This window comes from Prionailurus bengalensis, chromosome C1 (genome assembly GCF_016509475.1).
Source record: "Prionailurus bengalensis isolate Pbe53 chromosome C1, Fcat_Pben_1.1_paternal_pri, whole genome shotgun sequence".
NCBI classification, from domain to species: Eukaryota; Metazoa; Chordata; class Mammalia; order Carnivora; family Felidae; genus Prionailurus; species Prionailurus bengalensis.
Window position 1 is genome coordinate 104,666,510 of NC_057345.1, and position 17,486 is coordinate 104,683,995.

The 17,486-nt window shown below is 51.1% G+C and overlaps 1 protein-coding gene across 4 annotated transcripts; it reads right to left on the minus strand.

The window, feature by feature from the left end:
* Window positions 1-413: 413 nt before the first annotated feature.
* Window positions 414-16,894, minus strand: ITGA10 (integrin subunit alpha 10). Of its 4 annotated transcripts, none has more exons than XM_043576063.1 (30): window positions 16,698-16,890; window positions 14,973-15,084; window positions 14,682-14,791; window positions 14,385-14,476; window positions 14,046-14,160; window positions 12,704-12,831; window positions 12,389-12,537; window positions 11,560-11,710; window positions 11,190-11,355; window positions 10,984-11,057; window positions 10,611-10,755; window positions 10,278-10,426; window positions 9,909-10,052; window positions 9,577-9,777; window positions 9,149-9,279; window positions 8,438-8,604; window positions 8,203-8,345; window positions 6,786-6,899; window positions 6,500-6,585; window positions 6,203-6,344; window positions 5,941-6,033; window positions 5,705-5,781; window positions 5,470-5,559; window positions 4,973-5,051; window positions 4,693-4,806; window positions 4,354-4,434; window positions 4,088-4,201; window positions 2,700-2,795; window positions 2,307-2,420; window positions 414-2,010 (listed from the first exon to the last, which is right to left on the minus strand). In XM_043576063.1, the coding sequence occupies exons 1-30, from the start codon at window positions 16,825-16,827 to the stop codon at window positions 1,945-1,947; spliced, it is 3,573 nt and encodes a 1,190-aa protein (XP_043431998.1). In that variant the 5' UTR covers window positions 16,828-16,890; the 3' UTR covers window positions 414-1,944. The 4 variants fall into 4 exon arrangements, 3 of the variants coding, with proteins under 3 accessions (XP_043431998.1, XP_043431997.1, XP_043431999.1); XM_043576062.1 differs by having other exon boundaries at window positions 9,577-9,780; window positions 16,698-16,888; XM_043576064.1 differs by lacking the exons at window positions 14,046-14,160; window positions 14,385-14,476; window positions 14,682-14,791; window positions 16,698-16,890 and having other exon boundaries at window positions 9,577-9,780; window positions 14,973-15,060.
* Between the last annotated feature and the right edge of the window lie 592 nt (window positions 16,895-17,486).

Here is a 17,486-nt window from a genome sequence, read left to right on the forward strand (position 1 = left end):
AGCAAAGTTAAATCTGTCCAAGGTCAAACAGCTTTTAAGTGGTATAGCTGAGATTTAAAGCCAAGTCTGTCTTCATTCTCGACCACTGTACTGTTATCTTACTGTTATCTGAGCCTCAGAGTAGTTACGACTGGCTTGAGGCCACACAGCTAATAATGGCAGACCCAGGGTTTCAATCTAGGCCTGTGTGCCTACCAACCTACACATTTTATACTCTATAATCACATATGTAAGGTAAGGACTGCAGGAGGCTAGAATGCATCTCCAGTGGGAGAGTCACAGAAAATATTTCAAGTATGTCATAACTTTGCCTTCCAGGAACTCAACTGTATAAGGTCTCGGGTGGTCCAAGAATCTACCTCTCACCATTCCTGAGCAGTCCATATCTTAGGGAACTCAAAGAGAACCAGAAGTCATTTGACACTGAACTTTATTTGCTCTGACCATCTGATATACTGTTCACCCTGCTGGGAAACAGAGACAAAGCCCTGTGCAAAAGGCCGGAAACATGCCAAAATAAACATTGAGGCCAGGCCTCGAGAACAGCCCTGGAGGACAAGTTCTGTGGCTGCTTGTCAACTGCCCAATCAGGTCTCCTCTCTTCTCAGCTCTCAATGGGTGCTGATTCTTCAAATGGCTGTCAGAGCCGCACCTTGGAGACCAGTAACAATTTCTTTGATTACAAAGAAATATAAGTCACCCAGTAGTTGGTGAGAATCTAATTATCTCTACTGGCCATGGCCACAAAAAATGGTGGGGTGGCCCAGAGAAGGAAATTGGGAATTTCCGGTAGATATCAGGCAAGGGCTGGCAAACTGATTCCACCAGAGAAGCCCTACAGGAATGACTGCAGTTGCCCCAGAAACATGTGGCTATTGGTGCTACATAACCAGTGCTGAGCAAGGAAGGGCTTGCTCCCCAGAGACCTCCTGCCACCCACTTGGGCTTCTTGGTTAATGCAGGCCTGACTCGTTTGGACCCCACGGAGTGGCTGCATCCCAAAGCTGGTGAAAGGGATTCCCACCATCAAGAAGAAATCCTCTCCCTTCTCTCTGGTTTCCATAAGGAGGCCCCAACGAGGGCTCAAGAGTGTGTGAGGTCCGAGAGAGGAGAAAACGCTGCCTAGGGACCCAGCTGTCTCCACTGGCCATGACCGCGACAACAGGACCATTTTCTGCTATTCCAGGACTAGCCACCTGGGGGCACCCGGCCCTGGCTTTGCTCCCAGGGAAGGCTGCGAGTTGGGAAACCCTGGCCCAGCAGGACTGGGGCAGCTCAGTTTCCCAGGCACCTGAGGGCGGGCCAGCGCACCACAAAGTCTCAGGTTTCAGGGGGATGGCAGTTGCCCGTCTAAAGGCTTCTCTGTTCCTTGGAATTGTACAGAATGTCTCTTGTGGCTTTTCCTCCTCCCTCCTTTTTTCCTGTTGACTCTCCCCATCCGGCGCTCTGAATCACCCGACTCCACAGGAAAGCAGCAGATGTTGACTTTACTTTTTGAAGCCAACATTGGCTCCCTCCTGTGGAGTGGGGAGCAGGCAGGAAGGTGAGAGGCAGGGGAATGGAGGAAAATGGCCCCCATCTTCTCCAATTTTGAGGGAGGATATAGGGGGAATCTGAAAGGAGTCAGGGTCCATAGGCGAAAAATTCTTGATTCCTGGGATAAGGGAAATGGGGCCCCAAACCAAGGCCCCGGTGTTGGCCGTGGAACCGGGATGGTGAGGGAAGCACAGGGTGAGAGTGTTCCTGGTTTTGGTGTCAGCCCCTCTGGTCTGAGGTAAGGCCTCATCTCTTGCCAGCAGCATCCTCATGACTCAAAAGTCAAGTCAGGCTGCAGGTCTGGGGAGACAGTCTAGAAGCTTCTTGTCCGAGCCCCCAAACCTCAGCTCTTATGCAAGTCTTTTGGAGAAGCCGCCAAGGAGGACTTTCTAGGGCTTTATTCTACATTCATTGCTCCAATTTCTCTTCTCTTTTTTCTTCCTCAGGGATTTTCTTACGGGCAAAGAAGCCAAGCTGTAGAGGAAGAGATAAGAGTCATCGCCAAATATCCTGCCTGGACACCTTGCCAACAGCCCTCGGACATATCTGAAGTCTTCACTTTTGTTTTGCTTCCAAAAATGAGATTCTGATTTATTTTATTTGGCTTAGCTGAATTCAACCAACATTTGTGGAGTATAGTGAAAGAGCTCCTGGCAGGACACCCACAGCCTGCTTAGCGGCCCATCACAAACCCGGTTCTCCCTGCTATAATCAGGGAGCCCTCAACTCGTGGGCATCACGCCCCCTACTCCCACTGAGGCAGTGCCTACCTTCCAAAGGCAGAAGACAAGGAGAGCAAGCAAGAGCAGTCCTCCCAGGACACTGCCGATGAGAAGCCACAGGGAGATGAGGACAGGGCGGGTCTGAATCACCTCCAGCAGGCTCTGTAGGGGAAGGAGACTTGTTTCACGCTTGTGCCCTTTCTCCCAGCTAGGCTCGCCCACATGATAGCAAAACCTCGAAATGAAAGAATAAAAAGAAAGAAACCGAGGCAGGAATAAAGGCAGTGGGACCCCCGCCTCCTGATCGATCACTTGTGACACTTCAGCTGCTGCCTAATGAGGATGGTCTCAGTTATGAAAAAGTCCCCCCTCCCCCCGCGCCCTTCTGCCAACCCCACCCTCACTCTTTGCACAGCTCTCGGGCTCGGGCTCCAGTCCCACCTCACTCCAACGAGAGGCTTCAGGCAGCTGTAGGACACTGCCCTCCTTAGCTCCCAGCTCAAAGGTGCTGACCACCGTCAGGGACTTGAATTTGGCCTGTGGCGCAAGTGGATGGGAAGACAAAGTGAGCCATCATCAGGTGGTGTGGCTCTTGGAACCCCAATGGCAAAGATGAGGCCAGTAGGTACAACTTCCGGTGCCTTCCAGACCAGAAGAAAAGGTTGGAGACCAATGGAGAGAGAGAGGAAGGGTAACAGATGGAAAGCCTCTGGTCCTTCATATATGGTGTTGGCTCTACCCAATATTAGTTAACTCCCCTTCCTTTGGCTAACCCCTAGCCCTCCAGGTGTCCAGGTTGAAGTTTAGATGTCAACCCCTCTTGGAATTAGGGAGGTGTTTCCTCCTAACCCCTATCAGCCTGGATTAGGTCATAATATTCTCTTTGCTTCTCTTTCACCACTGGACTATAAGATCCTCAAGGTCAAGAGCAGTGTCCTATAAATTTATTGATTTATTTTGTGTGTGTGTCCTATAAATTTAGATGTCTCCAGTGCCTAGTGCCTAGCACCGTGCTAAGTACATACTGGTTTCTCAATAAATCTTTATTGAAAAAAAATAAGTAAATGAATGAAGAAAGGATACCAAAGAGCAATAAGGAGAGAATCAGACTTAGGGAAGGATGGTGTCTCCAACATAACTTTCCTATAAAATATGCCGTGTGCTATTCAAAGTAGATAGCCCTTAGTACCACATAGCTGTTATAATTAAGGTGCCATTTCCATGCTCAGAAACTCACACTGACTCCTGACTGTCTATCATATTAAGTTCAACTTCATCTCTCCAGCTTTAGAGAACTTTCATAACCTAGATCCCTTTCGGCTATATGATCTTGCCTTCCATTACCCGCCAGTACATATCAGGCATGTAATAATCAACTGTTTATTCATGCATTTAACAGAAATGTATTAAGTCGCTATAATGAGTAAGGCATGGTGACAAATGTTGGGGATATTCTCCTCAGTGTCTGCCAAATACAGGTCCTTTTATATAGTAGGCACATGGTGGATTATTAGTTGATTGAATTTAGGTATCCTATAAATGTTGATTATTGATAGAGCACTAAGGGATGATAAACAGGAAAATACAAGGAGAATAACTAGCTTTAATGAGTCCATCTAATTATTCCTTTATTCCTTACAACCTCATGAAGTAGGTATTATCTTCCCCATTTTAGAGAGAAAGAGTAAGAATCAGGGAGATTAAATAACTTGCTCAAGGTCCAACAAGCTAGTAGGAGGCAAAGTTGGAACTTGAACATGAGTCAATTCCAAAACCTATGCTGAAGTTCCAGGCTGTAGCAGAAGAGGAAAATAGAAGAAAAGATTTACCCTCCGGAAAAACTCATTGTGAACCAGCCTCAGTAGTCCAACAGAGACCTCAGTCCCCTTTGCCAGCCGCCCAAGATGGCACCTCACGACTTGACACCGAGTGTTGCTCCCATTCTTCCAGAAGAGAGAGACAGATCAGGGTCTTGGGATGGAAAAATCCCTTGCTCCCCACTCCAGGCTCCGCCCCCGTCCCAAGGCTCCAAACACTACCGCTCCCCACTGCATTCCCATTCTGGACACCTTCTTCACCTTCTTGTGAGCCATACCAGTCTGTTTGTGTGATGAAACTCCTCGGGGTGCACAAGGGGTCCTGGGGGCTCGGTCAGGTTCTGTACTGTGCAACTTGCCTAGAGGGAGATGCAACTTGAGCCACCCTCTTGATGGTGAGAGGCCAGCCACTCCAGGGTGACCAGGAGCATGCTACCCACGCTCCGTGGTTCTTCCCTGGGCAATCCCTCTCTTTCTCCCCCAAAGAAGGCACATGTGTAAAAGAAAGGCCTCCCAGAGAGAGGAGCCCTGATGGCAGTGACCCCAACAGAGAAGGAGCTGGGTAAGTTCACCAGATTAAGGTGGCAGGGTTCCATGCACCCTTAGCCTGGACTCACATTGTTGGTGATGAACTGAGACAATGACAGGAAGTAATTGCCCCCATGGGCCACAGCTGGAAGGAGGGCTGAGATGATGAGGCCACTGACCACATAGCAGCCAAGGTTCTGAACCTAAGAGGAGGATTGGAAGTGGGAAGAGGTGGGACACAGAAGACCTTTCCTCATCTGTTCCTCTTCACCCTAGATGCCACTGGAAATCGAAGAGAGACTCTTCCCTCCTTTGCCCAGCACTCCTCCCCCTCCCCCTGCTCATGCCAAGGCCCCTCCAGCTTCTCACCCTAAGAGTGGTTTTGAATTCGGGACCCACTGGGAGGGGCCCATATGGGTGAACCTCATAGCGGTGCAGAGTGGACTCACTGCGTGGACACCGAGTCAGGAAGCACAGGGTCACAGCCATGACACAGACACAGGGGCACATGATCAGCACACAGACATGGATTCAGGGAAGGCAGGGCCAGCACGTGGATAAAGGGATGGGGGTACATAAAGAAGACAGAAATGGAATGTGACGTAGACCTGGTACAAACTTTATGGTTGCACCCCCTACCCTTCGCCCCAGCTCCAATCCCTAGGGCCTAGAGCCAAGCCCTATACCTAGGAAAGTAAGATGCTCAAAAGGTTCGACTTGAGTGGGATTCAGGGCAAAAAGATGGAGCAGCCCCAAGGGTTTGCATTTGGGGAAAACACTGAAACACATGGAAGGAAATGGAGAAAACACAGAGTAGGGGTCTGGGGTCAGGACGGACAGGGTCCTAGTGGGGAGCTGAGCCATACCTGGAGAATAGGAGGCGGGGCTCGTAATGAATGTAGGCTGAGGTCTGGGCTGTGTTATCTTGAAGGGTCTCGTTTCTCTCCAGGCTATTGCTGTGGGGTTGGGGGAGAGGCTCACATCCCAGCCCACTCTAAGACACCCCACTCTGGAGGAGACGAGTCACCGCTGTTTCCACCAACCCCCTCCCCCCGCAAGACTCCACAGGAGAGGCTGGGAGGAAGCTCCCTTTGTTCCCACCTGGTGGCAGTCAGCCTCACGAGGACCTGGCTCAGGAGGAAAGAGCAACTAAACTCGAACTCCAGCAGAAAGGTCACCTGGAGGCAGGTGGTTTGGGGTCAGGGCATGGTCCTCTTGATGGGGCCAGCACAGAAGAACAGGAGGCCTCGTGGGCCTCCTTCCCTAAACTCCCAGGACCCGCAGGTTCCAGCCCCTGTTCTCTCAGAACCCCTTTCTCATCCTGGGCCCCTACTCACCTTGGCTCCAGCCTGAAAGACAGGGTGCCCCACACTGCAGAGCCGGGCATGAGGGGAAGGGGCTGTGCATTCCACCTTCACGGGTCTGTCCCTCTGAGGGCAGAGGAATGTGGCGGGGGCTGGAGCTGAAGCCGTCAAGTGTCTTCTGCCCACAGCCTCTCAACACCGAGCCTTTCTCCAGAGACTTTTGCAGCCTAGGCCAATACTCCAATCTTCCTCCCCCTCCTTCCCCGACTCCCCCCAAATCTCCTCCCCCAGGTACCTGAGGTGTGAAACTGGCCAGGTGGAGGTTTCTAGAGAAGCTCAGGTTCAGGCTAGTGTTGTAGGCATTTTCCTTCCTGTTCTCCAGAGTTGCTGATACTAGCACTTTCTGCCGACCGCCTCGAACCACGAAAGGGTCCTTCCTAGGAGGGGTGGATAAGGGAGAGCCCAGGAGTTGAAAAGCTGCCAAAGGTATCACTTCTACTCTTCTGGGCAAGAAACAACCCTCCAGCTCCCTTCGAGCTCCTTCTGGTCTGTCTCAGGTCACCCTGGTTTGGCCAGTTCACATCCATCCCACCTGGAGCCTCTGATGTCCATATCAGCACGAAGCACCAGATCTGTGACACATTCATTGTCAGGGCCACAGTCCTTAGAGAAGGGAACCTAGAGGGGAGAGAAGGGGCTGAGGCCTGATAAGAAGGCAAGCAGAAAAGCATGGAATTAGGGGGAAAGGGAAAAGAAAAGAGCAGGTGCCCAGGTCAGATTTGGCTGTGAAATTAGGTCTCGGCCCTCCGTGTCTCTTGAATTCACTGAGAAGGGCAGTACTGGGACCCAGGGGCAGGGCAGGGCTTGGCATCGCTGACCAGCTTTCGTATAGAGGTAGGTGAGCCCTCATCCAGCACAGGTCCTGGCTTCGTGGTGTTGTCCAATGCAAAGGTCACAGTCAAGGCCACTGGCCGGAGGTAATCTGAGGTATCCTAAGGAAAATCAGAATCAAGGATTATGGGGAGCCAGGGGTTAGGGGTACAGCCCAGGCCCCCATAAGAACGTGATTATTACAGTGATCAATTACCGAACACCTTCTATGTGCTGGGTACTGTCCTGAGGTTTTATCAGCACTATTACCTTTAATTCCAATACAACTCCCACACTGTAGTTATTATTAGTATCTCCTCCTTTCGGGTAAGCAGGGAACCTGTGGGGTGCAGGTTATGTGACCTGCCAGAGTTCACGAGTGGTGACCGGCAGAGTGAGGCTTCAAACCCAGATCAGCCTGCCTCCAGAGTCTGAACTTCCTCACTGCCCCAGCTTCAGCTCTGGCTTTCTTGCCAGACCCGGCAGAAATTCCTCCTCCAGCCAGCCTGCCCCTCACTCCCAGGCCCCGACACAGAGCCAACTAGACAACTAGACAACTCTTAACAAGAACCTGTATGTGCGTTAATCTGATCAAGAACCTGCACTTGTGTTATTCGGATCAAGAACCTATATGTGTATTTTGTTTGAGGCACCTGCCTCAGTATTATACACGGTGTTTGCTATGGATGCGTCCCAATTATTTATTTTACCTCTGCTTAGAGCCTTTGTGTTGCCTTCCCCACCACCTGACTCCCTCTCTCCCAAAGCCAGTGTCCTCTTGAACAGTTTTCAGATTTCCGTAGCCATACCAAAGCCGGGATGTTTTCATTCGTTTGGATGCCAGTATTTATGGATCTCTAACTACATAATTTCTCTCTTCTTTCTTTCTTTTTCTTTCTTTCTTTCTTTCTTTCTTTCTTTCTTTTTCTTTCTTCTTTCTTTCTTTCTTTCTTTCTTTCTTTCTTCTTTTTCTTTCTTTCTCTCTCTCTCTCCTCTTCCTTCCTTCCTTCCTTCCTTCCTTCCTTCCTTCCTCTAACTGGGGCCAGTATAAGATCCCAGAGGCTGATCTGCAAATCAAGCTATTTGTCTTTGTGTGTGAGACCCTGTATTCAGGGTTGGGTGACTTTTCTAAGAGAAATACTGAGAGTGGGGAGGGGGGTGGTCGCATTTTTTTTTTTTTAACCTACCTTGGGGTAGCGGGGGAAATCCTATTTTTTACAATATTTTTGTTTTTCTATTAACCTTTCCTTTTATCCTTGAATTTTTACTAAATTTCTTCCTGACTTAAAAATCTTGTTTCTAATTTGGGAATTTGAAATCTTGGTACTTAATGTTATGCCATTTTTTCCAAAGAGTTCAAACCACTTTAATACCAGAACATGGTAAAATATTTGCAGTCTGTCCTGTCTTCCTGCCCATCCTCACCAGCACGTGGAAGCGCAGCTGCTCACAAGTGACGTTCCCAACACTGAGCCGGAGCCTCCGAGGGGACAGCCTCTGGCCTGAGCCGTCAAACACAGCACGAGCCCCTGTGGTCCACTCGTCCAGTGACGCTGTGAACCGCAAATCTGGATGGGGCAGGCAGGAGCGAGGGTGGAGAGGGGTCCAGGGACCAAGGCAGGTGGGCTTAAGGGTTACTTAGGACGCTCCGGTCACTCACAGAATCGGCGATCCCAGTGGCCAGGGGTGCGAGAGGTCACTCGGAAGCAAAGGGCTGCAGACAGGCAGGCTGCCTCCTGGCCTCGCCGGCTGCAGTCCCTCTGAACCACACTGATGGCCGGAGGGGTCACCTCCAGGGAGGGGGCCAGGTGGACAATGGGCCGGGAGCTGGGATCAAGAAATTCTAGCAGTAAGAGGAAAGCCCTTGGAGAAAGGTGATCCTCAGTGCTTGCCTCCCAGAGGTCAAAGGAAAGAATGAGAGGCTAGATGTACACGTGTCACCTCCCCGCCGGAACCTTCAGGCAGAAAGATAATAGCTAACACTGAATAAGCACTTGCCATGTGCTAGGCACTGTGTTAAGATCTTTCATGATTATTGCATTTAACTTTCACGACAAACCTATGAGGTAGATTCTGTTATTATTCCCGTTAAAAAAATTTTTTTAATGTTTATTTATTTTTGAGAGAGCGAGAGACAGAGCATGAGTGGGGGAGCGGCAGAGAGAGAGGGAGACACAGAATCTGAAGCAGCTCCAGGCTCCGAGCTGTCAGCACAGAGCCCGATGCGGGGCTCAAACGCACGAACCGTGAGATCAGGACCTGAGCCCAAGTCGGTTGCTTAACCGACCGAGCCACCCAGGCGCCCCCACAAGCCTTTGCTTTTATCAGTTAGGTTATGCTGTCCACAGCCTCCTGAGCTAGGACTGCTCACCTAAGCAAAACGGCTGCCCCTTGGGCACCCACAGCCACATCTACCAGGTCATCTCCATCCAGATCCAGCCGGCCATCCACACTCCGGCCGAAGTAGCTGAGGGCCTGTGGCATGGAGATAGCAGCAATCCTCTGAGAGGAAGAGAGGGGAGACTGAGCAGGGACTCTCACGCCTGGTGACCCCGGCCGCCCACCCGGCACACAACAAGGGGTAAGAGAATAAGAAGGAATAAGAGACACTAGTCTGTACTTAGGAGTCCCTAGTACAGCAACCTGTACCCTACCCTACCACCTCACCTTTTTGACTACTGATAAAAAAGCACTTGTCCAGTTTGGGTCTCAAGGCCAGGGAAACAACGACGAACAAGGAGCACACCCCCCTTCTCCTTCCTCCCACCCATGCCCCTGCTTTCTCTGCACGCTCCTGACCTGGGCGGGACGGGGCCTGATCCCACTCTGGGCGCCGTGATACAGGTACAGTGCTCCATGGTGCCCGTCCTCCAGGGGCGCCCCCACAGCCACATCAGCAAAACCATCTTGGTTCAGATCAGGAAGGGCACCCATGGCAAAGCCAAACCGAGCATCCTGGGGGGGTTCTGGCTGAAGTGTTCCCTGGAGTGTCAGCAAGGACTGCTGGCAGAGGGGAGAAGACAGAAGACGCTGATCTGGTGGCCCCAACCTCTCAGCCAGCCCGTGAACATACGTGCCTTCCCTCCCTCCTTCCCTCCACCGCCCCCACCACAGACCCCAGCAAGTCTCACCTGATCCACCAGATACACATAAACACGGCCCGTCTCCTTGTTCTGGGGTCCCAGGAACATGGGGGCAGCCACAAGTAAGACATTGGTTGTTCCATCCCCGTCCGTATCCAATGGACAGAGCTCACTGCCAAAGTAGGAGCCAATCTGGGGAGTGGCGGGGAGCAGTGACCCCAGGGAAAAAGGAAGGTGATTGTGGACAAGTGAGAAGCATCGGCCAGCCTGCCAGCGTGGTTCTCACACCCGACAGACTCCGCCAACCAGAACTCAGCAAAGATTTTTCAGGATCCTCTCTTGGTCCTTCCCATTCCTCCCCCACAGCCTGAAGGCCCCTCAGGATCCAAGCGTCCCACCCTCTCTTGGATGCCCTACCTGCTCCCCCTGGAGGCTCTGGGCAACCCTCACAGCCCCATCTCTCTTAAGCTGGAAGGCGATGACCTTTCCTCTATGTCTAAACCGAGGAGCCCCTGAGAGAAAGAGGCGGCGTCCACCCCGCAAAAGCATGGAGGAAACAGAGTAACCTAGAAGTGGGCAGGGAATCGGGTGAAAGGGAAAAAAGATGGAGTCAGAGTAGGAGGGGTCCCTAAAGGCACAGGACAAGGTCCCAAGGAAAGTAGCAGATTGGTGAGAAACTGCTCTCATACCCCCCACTGGGGAAACAGTTCATCCTCACCCCCTAATTCCCTGCAACCCTCTGCTACTTACCTAAGTAGGCTGCATGGTTCTGCAAAGCAGGGGGGAACTCATCTTCCAGGGCCGTCCGTGGGGGGAAAAGGCGGTGACCTTCCTCAAGCCATAACACAGAGCCCCCCCAGTCATAGGCCCCCACCATTCCAAAGAGAATCCCATCCTGTATGGCAGAAACAGATGGGGTCGCTTGAAAAGACAACAGGAAATAAAGAGTAAAAACTCCAGGAGTGAGAGGGTCACTAAGACTATGCTGGGGGCAGTTGGAAGGCATGGGAAGGTCGGTATGGACATTGGTTAAAGGAAGAATCTAGAAGAGCTCTGGGTTGAAGTTGCCTGAGTCTGAGGTGGAGAGGAGTCAGATGTTGAGAGGGGTCAGAGTCTGTCCAACCTTCAACCGATGAGTAGAGAAACCAATCTGAGACATTTCCAGCCCAAAAGAGCTTTCGTTTTCTCCACGGGACCCTTGAGCATGAGAAAATATCAAGGCAATATCAGGAAAGACATTTCCTTGACTCACTGAACTCACTCCAGAACCCTGCCTACACCCAGAACTCCTCCCTACCCTGTCCCCCATTTCTTCAGGGAAGTCATTACCCTCAAGCCCAAAAATCCGGTCTCCCAGCGCGTCCACAATGTCTGTCAGTACAGCTTCATCTGTGACGTTGAAGAAGAATCTCTCATCTGGATCACTGGCAATAGTTCTGATTTCCCGCAGGAAAGAGCTGGGGTCTCGCTGTCTCCGGAGGTAGTGGCCAAGGACCTGGGGTCAGGAGAGTAAGGTGGGGTCAGTTAGCTGTGGGGAGTGAGGTGTTACAGCTGGTACACAACACAGCCGACTAGAGTGAAAGAAGGGAAAAGAAGAGGCTGGCCTTTGGGGAGTCATTAATGCCTATCTTCTTGAAGTTCCCCGTCCTCGGTGTCACCATCCCCCCTCCATCCTTCCAGATCTGGAGTAGATTCTCACCGCAATCCCATAGCGGGTCACTCTCCCAGCCTCACAAGCCTTTAGGGCTGCAGGAAGTTCCTCTCCATCATGTGACTCTCCGTCAGTGACAACAACCAGCAGCCTAGCCGCCTCTGGCCGGCCCCCGCGGGATGGACTGAATCCTTCTGTGCTGAGAAGAGAGAGAAAAGAGTGAGGTGTGATCACGTGTATGCAGACACACACACACACACACACACACACACACACGCACACACACACACACCACTGTCAGCAGTTCACTGAGGTCAGGCATCTTGCCTTTTAGTTCACCTCCCTGACAGTGGAGACTGGCACACAGGAAGGGCTAAAATGTTTGAATGTCATAGAGCATGGGCAGCAGCATATCCTCAATGCACATAAGTATAAATGCCATTCGTTCATAGATTCATTCAGCAAAAGTTACATTTGGGAGAGGACAAATATCCAGAGAATGTGGAATAAAGGAGGGTGGTCAGGACAGGGAAGTCTTCCCAGAGATGAGTTCTGAATCATGTTTGGCAAGTGGGCAAGGACATAAGTGGTGGAGAGTCTGAGGGCCAAGATCAAAGCGGGAGGGCAGGGATAGAGAGAGTTCTGTCTACGGAGATAAATAACATAAATCAGGGATGTGGAAAGACACAGACGTACACTTTGAAGAGAGTGACGAGAAGGGTATGCAGTGACGGCCAGCTTAGCCTTCCCCAAAAGTGCACACAAAGAAAAGCATGCAAGACATTTTGGGATGGACACAGTGGACTCCAAAACCTCCCCTAACCTTTCTAGGCCCTCCCCACTTTGGCCTCCCAGGCTCCCCTTCCCAATGCCTCACCAGGCCACCAGGATTGCTTGGGCGGTCTTTGTTTCTCGTCCCTCTCGCCGACTCAGGTTCCTGGCTGCCCTCACCACTTCCTCCTTGGTTCGGAAATCTCCCAGGGACCACTCGTGCACAGGGCTCTCCCCATACTGTACCAGTCCCACCTGAGAATAAAGCGTGCACTCACATGGAATGTGTGTGCTGAGGGAAAAGACAATATGTGGGGGCAGGGAGATGGGCATTTGGATACTACTGAAGACACTACCTACATTTACCTCCTTCTCTCCCCGTCTCTCCCTGTCCAAGCCCATCCACATTGCCTTCTCTTACCTGTATCTGCTCCGGGTCAATAAACAGTCTCCCTACCAGTCTTCGTAGGAAAGTCTGAACTTCAGACCAGGGGTAGATACTGTTGGAGCCATCCAAGACGATGACAACATCCATGTAGGTGGGACAGCCTAGGAAGAGGGGTATGCTGATGGGGAAGAGAGGGGTAGAAGGATATGGGGCACGCAGGCAACAAGGGAAGAAGTCACAGGAGGGCACGTTCCATTCAAACAACTATTTGACGCTTCCGAACATGCAAGGAAGGTAGTATACCAGGCCCTGGGTAAATGCAGAAATGAATAAAAGAGGACACAGGCATACATACAACTTACTAAAAGAAGAAGAAGTAGAAAAAGAAGGAGGGAGAGGGGGGAGGAGGAGAGGAAAGGGAGAAGGAGAAGGAGAAGAAAGAGGGGGAGGGAGAGAGAAGGAGGGGAATTAAGTGCTAGGTAGAAACAGAGCACCACTCTGTGCTTTGGGAGAAGAAGAGGTCAGTTCTGATTGTGGGGAATCAAAGACGTAAGCAATAGAAAGATGTTTGAGGAGAGGAGAGCATTTGCCTGGAGAACACTTTAAAAGGACACGGAGGTATAAAAATAGATGACAAATAGAATGAGGAGGGAAATGCTCTGGCAAAGGCATAGGGTGTGGAGGGTATAGTGAGAGGGTTTTTTTGACGTTGGTTAGATCAGTTCATGGAGTCTTGATGCCCTGGCAAAGAGTCTGAACTCTTTTTTTTTTTTTCAATGTGTATTTAAAAAAAAATTTTTTTTCAACGTTTATTTATTTTTGGGACAGAGAGAGACAGAGCATGAACGGGGGAGGGGCAGAGAGAGAGGGAGACACAGAATCGGAAACAGGCTCCAGGCTCTGAGCCATCAGCCCAGAGCCTGATGCGGGGCTCGAACTCAATGACCGTGAGATCATGACCTGGCTGAAGTCGGACGCTTAACCGACTGCGCCACTCAGGCGCCCCTCAATGTGTATTTTTAAGAGAGAGAGAGACACAGAGTGTGAGCAGGGAAGGGGGAGACAGAGAGGGAGACACCGAATCTAAAGCAAGGCTCCAGGCTGTGGGCTGTCAGCACAGAGCCCCACACGGGGCTCGAACCCACTGGCTGTGAGATCATGACCTGAGCCGAAGTTGGACGCCCAACCGACTGAGCCACCCAGATGCCCCCTGAATTCTAATCTATTAGGAAACATGGAGCTTTAGGCACATTAGGTAGCAATGAGGAAAGCGATGCAGGCCCCCTGTCCAGCATCAAACCGTGTTGACCCATCTTTTTCCCACCCTGCACCCAGTTCTGGGGACTGAGTCCTTCGGGCCCTTCTTCTGGCTCACGTTGTGCAGTGGGTGCCAGGCTTCCCTGGGGCCGGAACGAAGCATCCACATGGGCACATATCCCAGAGCTGAAGACAGAGGAGCCACAAGCACGAGACCAGAGAGGGGCACAAGCCTGGGGAGAGTTGGGAGAAATATTACTCCCAGGCTTGGGAGTGCTCTCTCAGCACACACTCCTAGTCAAAGGAGGCGCTGAAACCACTCCCTGGGATTCCCCTCCTTGCCTTCTAGGGTTTTAAACCTCTTGACCCCTCCAGATAGACTAGGTCCCCTTACCATACTGCTCTTTTCTCTGCCAAATCCTTCAGAGACCCCCCCACCACCCTTTCGTTAGCTCACCATGAATCCCCCATCATTGTCTGTCTCTAGTAGAGACATTCCGAGGTGCATATTCATAGCAGGATGAGATGAATTTCCCAGTGGATAGTCACCTGGTTGCAAGGGGGTGGAAGAGAATGAGACCATGGGGTCACACATGGGGTGCTTGGGTTTGGGTGATTAGGAGAGAGGATGAGATCAGGATCAAGTCAAAGATAGGGAGTGTGTGGGATATGGGGTAGGGTGAGGTATAAGGGGTCAAAGCTATTAGTGTAGCAGGTTAGAGGGTAGGAGTAGAAGACCGAGGCATCTTCTTACCCAAATGGCCCTTGGCACATGGGGCACTGTGGGAGCCCCCTATGGGGCAGCGATAAACGTCCCCCCTTCTGTCGCCTGAAGGCCCATCCCAGGGGGCACCCACCAGCATCCTGGGAGGAGGACACGAGTATCAGCATTGTGTGAACATGACCTTTGAGACAGGCTGGAGGGAAAATGCATGGGTGTAGCAAGCCTGGATCCCCAGCCACTTCTAACAGTGGCCTTGCCATCCGCCTCGCCTCCCCTTTAAGAGCTCTACCACAGTCCTAAACCCTCTGGTTTCTTCCTCACCATCGACGTCCACCCCCAACATGTTGCAAGACACTGTATCCAAATTCAGCCTCGGGTGGCCCTGAGAACAGGCGTGGGCGGTGTACATCCAGGTTAAAGGGGGAGCATAGACCTGGGGGGGGGGGCGGCAGAAGCAGTCAGAGTGGTTAATGAATGCCCAGAGAGGCACAACCAGAAAGAAGCGCAAAGGGAATACTCATATCTCAGTCTATATCCCTGTTTCTTACTCAGAAGTTGTCCTGGCCTCTGTCAACATCATGTACTCAGAAATCCAAGCAAGGATGGTCTCCTTCCAGTATTTGGGTCCAGATGTCTAACCTGTGGCCCTCTGCCATGCTGGTGCACAGCTGTATTTCCATTCCCACCTCTGAAATCTCATTCACAGACATGTCTGGAAGGGTCAAGTTCCTCTTTTCCACATCATTCCCCCTACACATCCTCCCCCACAAGCTGTAAGAGTCAAAGAGGGAGAGGGCCTTTCTGAAGCCCAGAACAACTATGCCTTCCAGATTCTCCCCAAACCCAGGACTTCAGGGAGGACAAGAGGAGGCTAGGGAGTACTGCATGGCTAGGTCTCTCCTCTTTCTGTCTCTTTCTGACTCCCAGTGTCGTTGCCACACTCTCACTCTCTTTCTCCAGCGTCTAGGTCTCTGCTTGATTCCAGTTCTGAAAACCTCAGTGGTAATTAACTGGGTGGGGCTACTCGACTGCCCACACGTATGGTTTGCCATCCATCCTCACCAAGAGACCCGTCACCCCAAAGTTTCCCACAGCCCGCTTCTTTTCTAACTCACCCCCCCCAACTGCCCCCTGCATACCTGTATTTCTTAAATTTCAGCCCACTCTAAAGACCCTCCCCTGACTCATATCCTGGCTGATTCTTCCCTGCAACCCCAATCCCTTTAAAATCAGAGCTAGAATGGGGTGCCTGACTGGCTCAGTCAGTAGAGCATGCTACTCTTGATCTCAGGGTCGTGAGTTCAAGCCTCCCATTGGGCTCAGAGTTTACTTAAAAATAAAATAAAATAAATTTAAAGAAATCAGAGGTGGTATTTTAGGAAACAAAGATTACAGGGCACTGGTGAGGAAAAATTCCAGGCCTACAGTCCCTCCCATGGTCTTTCCCTGACTAGGTCTTGCTCTTTCCTTTCAAGCAACCCCCTCAGGCCACCCCTATCACCCCCACCACCCATGGCTGTAAGCTCTGTCTCAAACCATGCTCCTTTTCAGAAAGGTGTTTTCTATGTGAGTTTTTTTTTTTTGTTTTTTTGCATCCAGGAAACTGGCAGAGCCATATGACCAGCAACTAACTCACTGGTTAGATAAACCAAGAGTTCTGACCACACATTTATGCCTCAGGCTCCAGAGACCACCACGGGTAGAAGGAGGTTGGCAGGAGGATAATAGGAATCAGATTAGCCACGTGGAAGGTCACATCATATTTCTTTTGGGACCACTTACTCCTGCAGGGCTTAAATATTTTAGCCAACTGGACCCAGAGCTGACACAAGGCCCTGCCAGTCTCAATACCGAAGCACTCATAATGTGTGGGCCTAAGAAGGAATGCCCCCGCCCCCCGCCACCACATACACATACACACACGAAATGCAGAATGTGTTAACCTCTCACCCTAACCCCCAAAGATGTCAGCTCCAAAGGTCCCAATGCCAAACAACCCATACACCTTCCACTTCCACCGGAAACCAAGAAGTTAACCTCCCTCACCTGTCAGGAACATCACGGGCAAGAGCAGGTGAAGGATGTCGGGGAGTCCCATGCCTGGTTGTTCTCCGTGTGAGAAGTCCTCTGTGCCTCTGTCCCTCTCCTTTTCTGTTTTCTTTACTTTCCCTCCCATCCTGCCCCCTCCCACTGGCAGCTAAAAATAAAATTGGAAGGAATGGGAGGAGTGATGGTGGGGAACTCCGGGGAGCCCCAGACCAAGGAAAGGACCAAGCCATCTCAGCCTATTTCTCTGCCCTGGTGCTGCCCCCTGGAGGCATCGTGTCACTATCCAAAGAACACAATTCTGGACTTTCTGCCCTTTCTTTTTCTTCCTTTTTCTTCTATCCTTTGTGGTTGCCAGGCAGTAATGCTTCCCTCGGGTTTGGAATAGACAGTAAGCATGGGAGGCAGATACTTTTTACTTCTTAACCTTATTTATCTCACCCCGGGAAATGGAAAATGAGAGAACTGGTAACAGCGATATCGTTTCCCCTCCCACCCAGGAGTCCCAACATGTGAACACAGCCAGCCCACAAACCAAACCTTGCCAGTCTCACTGTTTGTGACTCAGCCTATGTTGCCTTGTGGCCTCACAGCTTTTGGAGGGACCAGGAACTATGAACCGGTACGGGGTGTGCTTTGTGGAACTGGCACAATTACTTTAATATTAGACCCCCTTTTCTCCACGAGGCTATAAACTTCTAAAGCTGGGACCGTGAAGTTTCTGAGCTTTTTGGAGCTCTATCCCTTAGTATTATGCCCCGCATCGTGTAGGTGTTCAGTGAAAGTCTA